Source organism: Malus sylvestris, chromosome 10, assembly GCF_916048215.2.
Source record: "Malus sylvestris chromosome 10, drMalSylv7.2, whole genome shotgun sequence".
Taxonomy (NCBI): Eukaryota; Viridiplantae; Streptophyta; class Magnoliopsida; order Rosales; family Rosaceae; genus Malus; species Malus sylvestris.
Window position 1 is genome coordinate 43,055,322 of NC_062269.1, and position 12,061 is coordinate 43,067,382.

Below are 12,061 nucleotides of genomic sequence, written 5' to 3' on the forward strand. Positions count from 1 at the left end.
TACCTCATCTTTTAAAATTGATAATGTCATACCTCATCTTTAGAATTTGGTCCAATATTATACATTCCGTTACTTGACCGTTTATTTTTTAGTTAAATGCTGACGTGGTTTGATCCAGATCCCACTTTTTATTAAAAAATTTAAAAATATTATTAAAAACTAAAAAAAAAATCATTTAATAAATTCTAAATATTAAAATAAAATAAAAAATTAAAAAAAAAAACTTATTTTCGTTCCCTCCTCCCCCCAAAAAAAACAAAACAAAAACAATCCCTCTCCCATCTTCTTCCTCCTTATTTCCCCCCTGTTTCTCTCTCTTCTCTCCCATCTTCTTCTTCTTCTTCTTTCTTTTGCAGATTTGGGCTTTTTTTTTCTTCCCCATTCCTCCTCCTTCTCCTTCTTCTTCTTCTTCTTCTTTTGTTGCAGATTCAGTTTTTTTTTTTTCTTCTTCTTCCTCATTTTTTTCTGGGTTGCAAGAAGGGGACTGGAAGGAAGAAGTCTTCTTCTTTCTTCGTTGCTGATATATTTCATTTTTTTTTTCTTCTTCTTCTACCTCATTTTTTTCTGGGTTGCAAGAAGGGAGCTGGAAGGGAGAAGAAGATCTTCTTCTTCTTCTTCTTTATTCGTTGCAGGTTTGGTTTCAGTTTTTTTTTTTTTTTCTTCTTCTTCTTCCTCCTTTTTTTTCTGGGTTGCAGGAAGGGGATTGGAAGAAAGAAGAAGATGAAGATGAGGGATCTTCTTCTTCTTCTTTCTTCGTTGCAGATTCGGTTTCGGTATTTTTTTGTTTTTGTTTTTTTTTTCTTCTTCTTCCTCATTTTTTTCTGCGTTGCAGGAAGGGAACTGGAAGGGAGAATAAGATGAAGGTGGGGAGGAGAGAGAGAAGGGGGGAGGGAACGAACATAATTTTTTTTTTAATTATTTTAATATTTATAAATTATTAAATGATTTTTCTTAGTTTTTAATAATATTTTTTAAATTTTTAATAGAAAGTGGGATCTGAATTAAGCCACGTCATCATTTAACTGAAAAATATATGGCCAAGTAACGGATGGTATAACATTGGACCAAATTTTAAAGATGAGGTATAACATTATCAATTTTAAAAGATAAAGTATAAAAGTGTCGTGATATCAATAATTGAAGTAATTTTTTGTACTTTACCTATTAAATAAATAGGAGTGAAATCCTCGTTAAAAGACGACGTCTGGCTTTTGATGAGGGCATTCAGGCCTGGTTTGATATTGATGTGCTTTGAAAAAAAAGCTACTGTGAGAATAAACAGCTGTGAAATAAATCAGCAGAGTGTTTGGTAAACTTTTTTGGAAAAGTGCTTTTGGAAAAAAAAAAATAGTCTGATAGTGGGTCTTTTCATTAAAGGAGCATTGTAGCTCCGTGTGCTTTGAAAAAAAAAAACAGTTTTCCAAAGCTGCAAATAGCAGCTTTAGCTTTTTCCTTTGATTTCAGCTTATTCTCATAGTAACTTCCAAAATAAGCCTTTTTCAGTTTACCAAACATCTAAAACCTTCACAATATTTTTTCATAGGCGTTTTTTTTTTTTTAAAGCGTCTCACTCTCAAACCATCGTCGTGCAGGACACAAGGCAGGGTGAAAACGAAGTAGGAAACATAAATTGACCAACAAAAAAAAAAAAGTAGGAAACATAAAGCCAGCGAAGAAGATCAACAAATCAAAACCCCTAATTGAGAGTTTTAGCACTTCTGAATCTGAAGCCACTTGCGGTCCTCCCCTTTCCGCCGCTGACTTCCTTCGCTCGCTCGCTCGCTCGCTCGCTCTCTCCCTCCCTCCCTCCCCGGTGGTACACTTCCACGGATTCTGTTTAAAATGTGGGTTTTCCTTTTTCGTGGGATTGGATTAGGGTTCTTTTTCACTCTCTCGCTCTTCATTTAATTTTTAATTTTTAATTTTTAACCTTGTGAGGTTTTAATTTTACATAGTGAATATAATAGTATGTAAGGGGTGTTAATTTGCTACATTCAGTGGTGGTGATGTCGGAGAAAGGAGGAAAGGGGTTTTCTTTGCCTAAATCTTCGCTGAAATCTACCCCTCCTAGCACAAAGGATGGTCTGCTCTTTCTTCACTTTCCTGGACATTTTTTTATCGGGTGTTTTTTGTTTGTAAAAGAAATGAGGTAATCGCATTCCATTGGTTTGTGTAGGTAAGGATGATAGCTCAACCAAGTCCAAGAAGGGAAGACGAGTTCAGTTCGATTCTGAAGGTACGGTTTCTCTAAACTCTCTGTTCCTATTAAATTAGTCTCACATTTTAGTCAGTGGATCTTGTGTGTCATGCATGTGCTTATCGTCTTCGATTTTCAACATCTGAAATGTTTGTTCTTGTATTTATAGGTTCCCGGGAACCCAAATCACACTTTTCGTCAAAATTTGATAGCCGATCTGCTGCTTCAGGGAAAGGTTTAATATTATTTGAAATTCTGAATTTCCATTTTCATCACTTGCATATTTGAAGTCAAAGATCTCGATTTTATTATATTTCTCTCTTTCTTTTGCAAACTGTGATTTTTAAGCTGATTGGGGCAAAGGGGGGAAAGGAGACACCATCGGAAATGGTAGAAAGAAAGAACCACAGCCACTGGAGCTCAAAATTGAGCAGGGTGAGCACTTTGATATTTTGTATATCAAATACTTAAATACTTAAGATAAGAGTACAGCTCAGTCTCAGACATTGAAAATAAACTTTGTCGTTAAGCACTATAATGTTGTCAGTTTTGTTGATACATGCAGAACTTCCAAAGAGTGCCAAATGTATGATGGATTGTGAGGCTGCCGATATATTACAAGGCATCCAGGAGCAGATGGTCATGTTGTCAAAAGATCCTACTATTAAAATCCCTGTGTAAGAATCAAGTTCTATCATCTCAATGAAAGAATGATGATTGAGAAAATAGTTTATTATAACAGTTGATGTAAATTTTCTGTATATGAAGTCTCCTAAATGGTTTTGTTTTCAGATCATTCGACAAGGGACTGCAGTACGCAAACAGCTCCAGCCGTTATACTCATCCCCAGTCTGCGAGACACATTCTTGAGTATCCTTGATTTGCTCAGCATGTGTGTGTGTGTGTGTTCATGTTTTAGTATGCTTGATTTGTTTCTTGATGTTTATACGTGTGTGTATACATATTTTCTCTGCTTTGAACCCTTAACTTGAATATCAGGGCACTAAAAAAATATGGTGTCAAGGATGGCGAGGTTATAATCTCAAACTTCTGTATTAGTTCTTAAAATTTAAGGACTGGCCCCTGATTTTTTTTATTTTTATTTTTTTTGGCCACAGATATGTGTGATTGCCAATGTTTGTCCAGAAACCACAGATGAAGTTTTTGCTTTAGTGCCATCCTTGAAGGTATGATATTGTTCCTAATAAAACGTATGCATTTTTCTGTTTTGGGCCAAATTGAATAATCTAGATAGAAATTGTAATTTAAACATCCAGAAGTTCTTTTCTATTTCAATTTTAGTTCTAGTCAGGAATAACTCAATTCTGTTTCTAAATTTGTCAGAGATTTGCTTGTGTTTGATGTAAAAGCTGAAAAAGATATATGTGGTATTCACTCCTTGGATTAATTTCTATTCCAAAATTGATATCTTCCAATCTGTTGCTATGTTACTCACTTCGAATGGGGAAAGTCATGAATCGGGGAAAGGAAAGAAGGGATGGTGTGGGATCAACTGCACCCCCTCCCTCTCCTCTGAGTCGATCTGATTCTGATTTTTCAGGCATTGGGTTATAGATTTTAGTGTGGAACCCATACTATTTTCTATTCTATGTATGTTACTAACACATGGGGATTCCAGAATTGGAATAATTCCAAAACCCATGTTTTAGGGGGAAGTAAACATGCCATTGTAGGAAGAGAAAATTGGAGCATTTATGCTTGGAAGTTTGCCCAACTGGAGTTTTGGTCCCTAAACTAAAAATCTGTGAGTATTGGTCCTTCAACTTGTCACAGTGTGGAGCATACTTGCATCCAACATAAAAGGTTTAAAGGGGAAATTAAGGGATGGAAGGTCTAACGGGATTACTCAAAAGGACCATCGCTCCACATTGTGACAAGTTCAGGGACCAACACTCACGAATTTTTAATTCACGAACCAAAGCTGCCATTTGTCTAAAATTTGGGGACCAATGCTCCAATTTCTCTTATGGGAATGGATCTTATTTCCTGATCCTTGAGGGCTAGGACTCGTAACTCCCCTTTTGTTGATCTCTTTGATTTTTTCATTTCCCCAAATTCCCTCTTCTTTCTGGCTGCCTATTAGTGCTGGAACTATTAGGTTGCCAATGGAACTATTAAGCTACTGAATTGACTTCTTAGTTTTCTGCCTACCTGACTGTTTATCTGCATTTGTTTTTCAAGCATCCTTGCCCGAAGCTATTTGGGGTTGCCAATTTTCGCTTGACCTAATTCTATACTATCTTTGCTTTTCCAATCACTTCAACATATATGTTTTTCTTCCAGGCTAAAAGAAGCACGCTCAGCCAACCACTCAAAGATGTTTTAAGTGAGCTGACGAGGTTTAAAAAGGCAACATAAGAACCTCGTTACATGAGAATCCTTGGTAAGGTATATTAATTTTCATCTCAACCTTAAATGGCCTTGTCTTCCTGTCTTGTATGCGGAATGTTTAGTTGGGTATTATGTAAACTGGTACAGGCTGCTAGGTGCAAATGGCACTATAATGGAGGGATTTTGCGTTGCGGACTTTTCACGGCACTAACAATCATCCTTGTTAATGTATTTGTTAATGGTCGTTGGGTTTTGTATATGACCTTGATGGAATTTGAGATGCTGCGGAAATCCTTTCCATAGCCTCTCCTTAGGCCTGCTTATCAGCAGTTGTTTTCTTCTATTTTGTGCTTGATGAATATGAAGTTTACTGGATGATTGAATGAGTTTGACATGAATACAAGTAGAGAGAGATCGTTGGCTGATTTCTTGACGGAATGAAGTAAAAAAAGGATTTGGAAAACACAAAAAAAAAAGAAGAAAGAGGCAATTGGTGCATCGTACTTAAATTTACTCAATTTGAGCAAGGGGGATGGTGTTTGTGACTTAGTTTTGAAAAAATTAATGAATTTTTATGAATTAAAAGAGGCTTCCTTTGGTGCATCTCCCAATACCCAACTTAATTTCTTGATCAAGAGAACTTGTACAAAAGGATTTTATCGCTGTTTGGCATCTTGGTTTAATGTTACAGTAACTGTGAATATGTTTTATGTAAGTTGTTTTTCTTAATTAGGCCCAATCACTTCTTGTTATGTAGATTAATTTTTTAAATCAAATTTATAAATTATGTGATGTGTTATTAATAGAAAATAAGCACATTAATCAACACTTAGTTATAATTACGAGCTGGTGGTCCAGTGATAAATGACAGATTGCGAGGCTTTCTTCAAGTTAAAAACTTACACTATGTTTGGATGAGGGAAATAAACTTGGAATTTGGTAAAAGTCAGAATTTATAAATTGGCATGCATCAATTCCCTTGTTTGGATTTATAACATAGAAATTTAGAATTTCCGCGTGGAAAAAAAACTTGGAATTTGGGGCCTCCAATTTTCAATTTTAAATTCCATGTAAATAGGTGTCATTTCTTAATTTCTATGATTAAGAGTTTAAAATTAACAAATTCCGTTTTGAATTTCATTATTCTTTTAAGTTAACCAAACAACAAAATTCACAAATTCTATAAAATAAAATCTCTTTATTTCAATTTCCGTTATTTTAAAATTCCTTAATAATCTTAAATTTCTTTATCCAAATATAGTGTTAAGGTATTGAGTTTGAAAGTGAATAACCGTAGTTTGCCATCACTTTTAATTTTGAAAAAAAAAAAATCAACACTTAGTAATAATTTGGGTCCGTAGACTTCCTCTTTTGCTAGGATTTGGGGTGGGTATTTGAACTTTTGACGAGATGGAAGCAAGTGAACAATATGCCAAAGAAAAAGAAACAAAGTTTTCAAAAAAAATAAATAAATAAATAAACAAAGAAAAAAAAAAAACGAGAAAGACGGAAAGTGCAGTGGAGTTGGGTAGTGAGAAAGTCCATATTCTCTGTCTTCTCTTTTCTGGGCAAACAAACGAACATCATCTGTGTGGTAATTGATTCCTCAGAGAGAATGGGAAAAAAGGAAGAAGATTACAAAGAACAGAGGGAAGCAGACGCAGAAACAGAAGAAGAAGAAGAAGAAGAAGAAGAAGAATCGGATGAAGAAGAGAAATGGAGAAAGCACTATTCGTCTGGGCAGAGGATATTGTTGGTGGGCGAAGGAGACTTCTCCTTCTCTGTTTCTTTGGCCACTCGCTTTGGATCTGCCCGCAACATGGTTGCCACTTCTCTCGATTCCCAGGGTTACTACCTCCGTCCTCCTCCTTCTCTTGTTTTACTTTCACCACCATTCAATTCAATTGAATTCAAGTGTTTACCATTTTTTTCACCTGACTTGTTTATGCAGAGAAGATCGCTGACAAGTACAGTAACGCCATGGAGAATGTGAGGAAGCTTGAAGAAAAGGGATGCATCGTGATTTACGGAGTGGACGCCCAGCTTATGAGCCAACACTTCTTCCTCGCCACTCAGAGGTTTGACCGCATCGTCTACAACTTCCCTCATGTTGGCTTTCTCTTCCGCGAGGATAGCTTCTGTCAGATCCAGTATGTATCCCTTTACTTATTGTCTTGTTCTTTTATATTATCATCTCATCATTATTTGATTTGATGATGATCGTGTTTGAATTAGTCTTTGATTGTGATCATGATTATGAGGTTGAACAAGAGATTGGTGAAGGGTTTCTTCAAAAATGCCAAATTACTCCTGAGAAAAGAGGGTGGAGGAGAGACTCACATAACCCACAAAGAGGGTCATCCTTACAACAAATGGGATTTGATCAGGAAGGCACACAAGATTGGCCTGCAAATCGATCGATCTGTGCCCTTCTGCAAGGACGACTATCCCGGCTACCACAACAAGAGAGGCCACGGCATCCATTCCGACGCCCCCTTCCACCTTGGCGATTGCACTACTTACATGTTCAAAATCAGGCTGCCTTGATTAATCAGCCTTCATCTTCATCTCCATCTCCATTATAATGTCTCAAATTTTCAATGGTGTTGGCTGCCGTGCCCCGCTGTTAACATAATATTGCTTCTGATGCCTGTGTCTGTGTCTGTGTCTGTGTCTATCTACTCCCCGTCTGTCACTAAGACTGATTGAGCAGGATGCATGTAATGTCGAAAGAATGAGTGACATTCTTTCTGATGTCTGTATCAAGTCCACTCTATTTTCTTTACTATAAATTAAATTATATATAAGTTACGGTACCTCAATACAAATGTCTTACATGATAATAATACCTGAATTACACACCCACCCACCCACTAAATGCGGGAATAATCTACGCTACACTAGTATTTAATCACCTACGCTTAGTCTTAAATATTATAAGCTGCTTCAGAAGAGGGGGCCCTGAAAAACCCACTTGAGAAACCTCTTTTCACATTACAAAACCCCAAGCCCCCCATGAAATCAACATCCACACTATGATCCACCTCCGGTTTAGTTGATAACAAGAACTAGAACTAGTACTATATCTAGATCTAGGTCTGGACGTAGTATCAGTAACGCCAACAAGAAACCTGCATTCACGAACCGAAGGGTCTTGGAAAGTGACCATACCAAGCCCGTCAAAATCACAGCTCCGTTCATTCTGCATTTGCAGCTGATAGTAACTGTTGAACGCATATGAGATGTTTCCCCTTGCTCCAATTCCGTTGCATGACCCCCCATAGGTGAGTGTGGTGCAATCTGCAACACTACACGCGAGTTTCATGTGGTTCGCCACATCAGACAAATCTCCAGACGGCTTTGCCACACACCACCTAGACGGGAGATACTCAATATTCCTTGCATTTTTCAATCCTGTGCTGCCCAAACCGAGGTTCAACGGATATTTAGCCTGGCCATCAAAGGAAAAGATCCCCCAGTGCCTTTCAAAGTTTCCTGGAAGTGTGCTCTTTGCCCTTTCATCAAGCAGACTGAAAATATATATATCCACGGGAGGGGCACCTGGTCTTAGAGGGGTTCCTCTGTTACTCAGCACATGATTTATGAGACCTTGGTTGAATACCCTGGCAGCAGTGAGATTTGCATTGATGGCTCCGTCTGTGGGCCAACCCACCTCCCCAATGATTATGGGCATCTGACCATATCCAAGCTTGCTGAGGGCGGCGACTAGCGTGTCAAAGTTTCCGTCAAATGCATTGGAGTAAACATTGGACCCATCTGTAACAGGATGGCTAGTCCCCTCGAAGAATGCATAGTCTTGAGGAAAATCTGAGCTTCCATAGAGACTTAGAAATGGGTAGATATTGACTACAAAAGGAGAACCATTTGAATAGAGAAAGGAAACAACTTGAGTCATAATTTGAGTGAGTTCAGGTCGAAATGCTCCTTGAGAAGGAAGGGAGGACTCATAAGCATCGGCATTGCAAGGGACGACTAACTTGACGTAGCCTGCAAGATTCACTTTAGCCAAGGACTGTTGTAGATTGAGCAGTGTAGGCATGACATAAGACTGAAACTGGCCTGAGTAACTTGTAAGGAAGGGTTCATTTCCTACTGCAATATACCTGTCATTGGTCATAAGGAAACAAGTCTAGATATGGATGCAAAAGCAACAACTTAACATATAAACAGACGCAGAAGAAAGATTTGATTCATGGACTAGCATGGTGATCAAGTGAAAGAAGCAAAGTTTTGGCAACAAACAGGTTAGGCCAGTAACTTGTTGGAAATTAAACATAAATAAATACATTCTCTTTTGGCTCATATCTCACAGGCAGCATAGCACAGATTCAGCTCATCACTTGACAAGAAGAAGAGAATGTAATATGATATAAGATCATGATTATAACTTAACAAAATATGCTGAAAAAGAATATCCATTAATATCAAGGGATGGTGGGTGGCAAAAACATACCATTTGCCCTTTATTAACCAGTGAAAGCCACACAAGTAAAAAGTTGTTTCCTTTTACTCTCCAACCGTTTCTCAGTAACAATTGCAATAAACACACAATGAAAGAAGAATACGGAAAAAGAAGAAGAAGAAGAGGAGGAGGGGCCTCGGCCTCACCTGATATCGGCACCATTTTTAACCATATATCTGGACACATTCTGGCGAACCCACAAATCAGAGGCGTCGGTGGAAGAGCTCAAGGCGGCCAACATCTCATTGGGGATGCCAACCATGACCTGGATGCCGCTGCCCATGAGAGCCCGAAGAGAATCTGGGTCGGCATCGAAAAGCTTCACCTTTGATATCTTGTTGTCTTTCATGAGATCCACCACCGCGGAAGGCTTGAGCCTGTGGAAGGACACGCTGCCCCAGTTCACTCCTATGGCTGACTCCGCCCTCCAAACCACCACTAGAGAAAGCAGAGCTGCTGCAAATGCCCAACTCCATTTCCTCCTGGCTTCTAACATTTTGTCAGATTAATAAATAATCTGATCAAACCCCAACAATTATGAACCAGATTATTCATTCATTCATTCCCCACCTTGGTTCATTAACTCAATATCTGCTAGGCAGAGACTGAGAGTCTGAGAGTGCGTTGTATTGTACGTGGTTGTGGGTTTATTTTTCGCTCTATGTTATCATTAGCTGGTACTTCTACATATACATGCGAGAGAGAGAGAGAGAGAGAGAGATCACAGATAAGAGAGTAAAGTTGAAACTGCCATGATACTTGATAGATATAAATAGCAATGCTGATGTTGACGTTGCACTTTCTGAAATTACCTAGATACCCTCCACTAGTCGACAGCCAATGTGCCGCCGCCGACTGCTAAGTGACAAACTCTCTTTGGATGTCACCGTGTCCACAACCTTCCAACTTTCGGTGGTGTTATATTTGTAAATGAAAATATTCAAAATGACAAATAAAACCAACCACCTAACGCAGATGCCTAATATGCCATGTGAAGAAAACGATGTAGCGAGCATTTAACAATTTGTGTAGTAGCGAGCTTGGTAGCGTATAAACTACGAGTTTGTGGTTCAGTGGTAAATAACAGATTACGAGCTTTTTTTAAAATTAAAAATTGGAGGTTTCGAGTTCGATACTTACTGCTGGTTGAAATGTCTCTGTGAGTCTTTCCGGTCCGTGGAAGAAATGGATAACCGTGACTTGCTATCAGTTGTCCCCCTTTAAAAAAAAATATCAGTTGTCCCCCTTTAAAAAAAAAAAAACCTTCAATTAAGTAGTACATTTGAAATTTATTGTCTGCAAATGTTGTGAGGTCACCTTAAGCATGCTTAAATTGCTTAGGTTAGTAGGATGTCCCACTCAAAGTATTACAATTTTTTTTAGTCCTCGGAGCTTTTATGAATTTATAAATTAGAAAATGGAAAACTATTTTCATAATGCAGCTTGGAAGTGATAGTTAGGGGTCTAAAAATCACCAAAATGTTCCACATGATTATTACGAAGCTTGAAATGTGGCGAAACTTGCATGAAAATAATTTTTTGTAGAAATTCGCAAACTTGATTGTTATAAAAAAATGGGACCTTTGAGTTTTCGCAAGAAATCTTTCATGACTACCAAAGAAAATGTCATAAAATCTTTAGACACAGTGTTATCATATTTTGAGTCCCTAATGTATCTATTAAGAAGGTTTTAAGCAAAACAAAAACATAAATAAAAGAAAAATACTTGCATATAGCTCGAAATTGATAGTGGAATTACAAAATTTAAATTGCGGGTTTGAGTTACCACCTTCATTCTAAAAGTGGCAGCTAGTGGAGGTTAATTATTTCGGTCTAGAATATTTCTCTTTTTATCACTTGAGCTACTTTATATGTGCTGGAAGACAAATTAGGCCCCGTAAAGTTGCAAATGCAAACGAGAATTAAGATTTCATTCGCCGGCCACCAGCTACAGTGATTGACTTACAGAGAAAGGCTCAAAAGCAATTGGTGATTTGTTTTTACTTTATATATTAAAGTGAGAGAAGTAATATTATAATATATATATATACACACACACACACACATATATCTGTGACACGCATACACCAAAGAGACAATTGTTGATTATCACATTCCTTCAACATATTAAGAGTTTTTTATTTTTTAAGAAGAAGAAGAGAACTCTTCTGGAACACCAAATTAACAACCTCAAATTAATGAAAGTTTCAGGCAAAAAGCCCTTAAAGGAAAGCTGATCCATCCCAAAAACGACACAGCTATAAAAACAATAAAAAAACAGTATCAGCAGAGATAAATAATTAATTAATTACCGTTGGAAACATATCACAATCAAAACCTGATCGACCTGGATGAGAGATTTTTCAATATGAGCGAAATACAGGGTGGTACATCATATGTTATTATACATGTGGAGAGGCACTTGAAAAAATAAACTTTTTCCCACTTATATAATTACAGATAGTGTATCAGTGCATATTCATTCCTTGTTCTAAGCACACTGAAAAATTTCTCATAGGAAAGAGACAAGTATGATTTTTGTTTTGTAGTGCACGCATGCAAGGTTGATTTTAGTCGTTGTTGCAATATATGAAAATCAGGCCGGTTGGTGATTTCCAACCAAAAGGGCTAAATATAGCCCGTTGAGAATTATATATCTGCAAAAAATTATTTTTAAATGAACAGTGTCAAACTATATTTATATATCATCTCAAACTGAAAAGGGTTATGTTTTAGCCCCTCGATAATTTATTATTTTTAAGTTTGTTCTTTAACTTATTGGTTAATTGAATTATTACCATATTAAAATAAGGTTATGAAGGCATATTTTGAGTGTCACTTGTTGCTCAATGAATAAACCTCCGAATTTTGTATCTTTATGTAATCTCAATAATTTTTCGGATAGGATTTCGAGTGGCACGTATCGCTAAATAAGCAACTCTCCATATTTCTTATCTTTATATAATCTTAATAATTTTTCGAATAGGATTTTCGAGTGAGGTAAAATTGTATGAAATGGTGAAAATGAT

General features: G+C 37.1%; 3 protein-coding genes across 4 annotated transcripts; 2 read left to right on the forward strand and 1 right to left on the reverse strand.

Moving 5' to 3' along the window:
• Positions 1-1,615: 1,615 nt before the first annotated feature.
• Positions 1,616-4,974, forward strand: LOC126586315 (DNA-directed RNA polymerases IV and V subunit 4-like). 2 transcript variants are annotated; one of them, XM_050251122.1, is made up of 11 exons: positions 1,616-1,844; positions 1,999-2,082; positions 2,177-2,236; positions 2,367-2,432; positions 2,546-2,632; positions 2,763-2,874; positions 2,990-3,067; positions 3,197-3,230; positions 3,316-3,384; positions 4,502-4,606; positions 4,697-4,974. In XM_050251122.1, the coding sequence occupies exons 2-10, from the start codon at positions 2,007-2,009 to the stop codon at positions 4,574-4,576; spliced, it is 657 nt and encodes a 218-aa protein (XP_050107079.1). In that variant the 5' UTR covers positions 1,616-1,844; positions 1,999-2,006; the 3' UTR covers positions 4,577-4,606; positions 4,697-4,974. The 2 variants fall into 2 exon arrangements, with proteins under 2 accessions (XP_050107079.1, XP_050107081.1); XM_050251124.1 differs by having other exon boundaries at positions 4,502-4,601.
• Positions 4,975-6,022: 1,048 nt separating this feature from the next.
• On the forward strand, positions 6,023-7,377 carry LOC126586314 (uncharacterized protein At4g26485-like). The gene is made up of 3 exons (XM_050251121.1): positions 6,023-6,396; positions 6,501-6,699; positions 6,811-7,377. The coding sequence occupies exons 1-3, from the start codon at positions 6,165-6,167 to the stop codon at positions 7,094-7,096; spliced, it is 717 nt and encodes a 238-aa protein (XP_050107078.1). The 5' UTR covers positions 6,023-6,164; the 3' UTR covers positions 7,097-7,377.
• On the reverse strand, positions 7,326-9,760 carry LOC126586313 (glucan endo-1,3-beta-glucosidase 6-like). The gene is made up of 2 exons (XM_050251120.1): positions 9,179-9,760; positions 7,326-8,673 (listed from the first exon to the last, which is right to left on the reverse strand). The coding sequence occupies exons 1-2, from the start codon at positions 9,526-9,528 to the stop codon at positions 7,539-7,541; spliced, it is 1,485 nt and encodes a 494-aa protein (XP_050107077.1). The 5' UTR covers positions 9,529-9,760; the 3' UTR covers positions 7,326-7,538.
• Between the last annotated feature and the right edge of the window lie 2,301 nt (positions 9,761-12,061).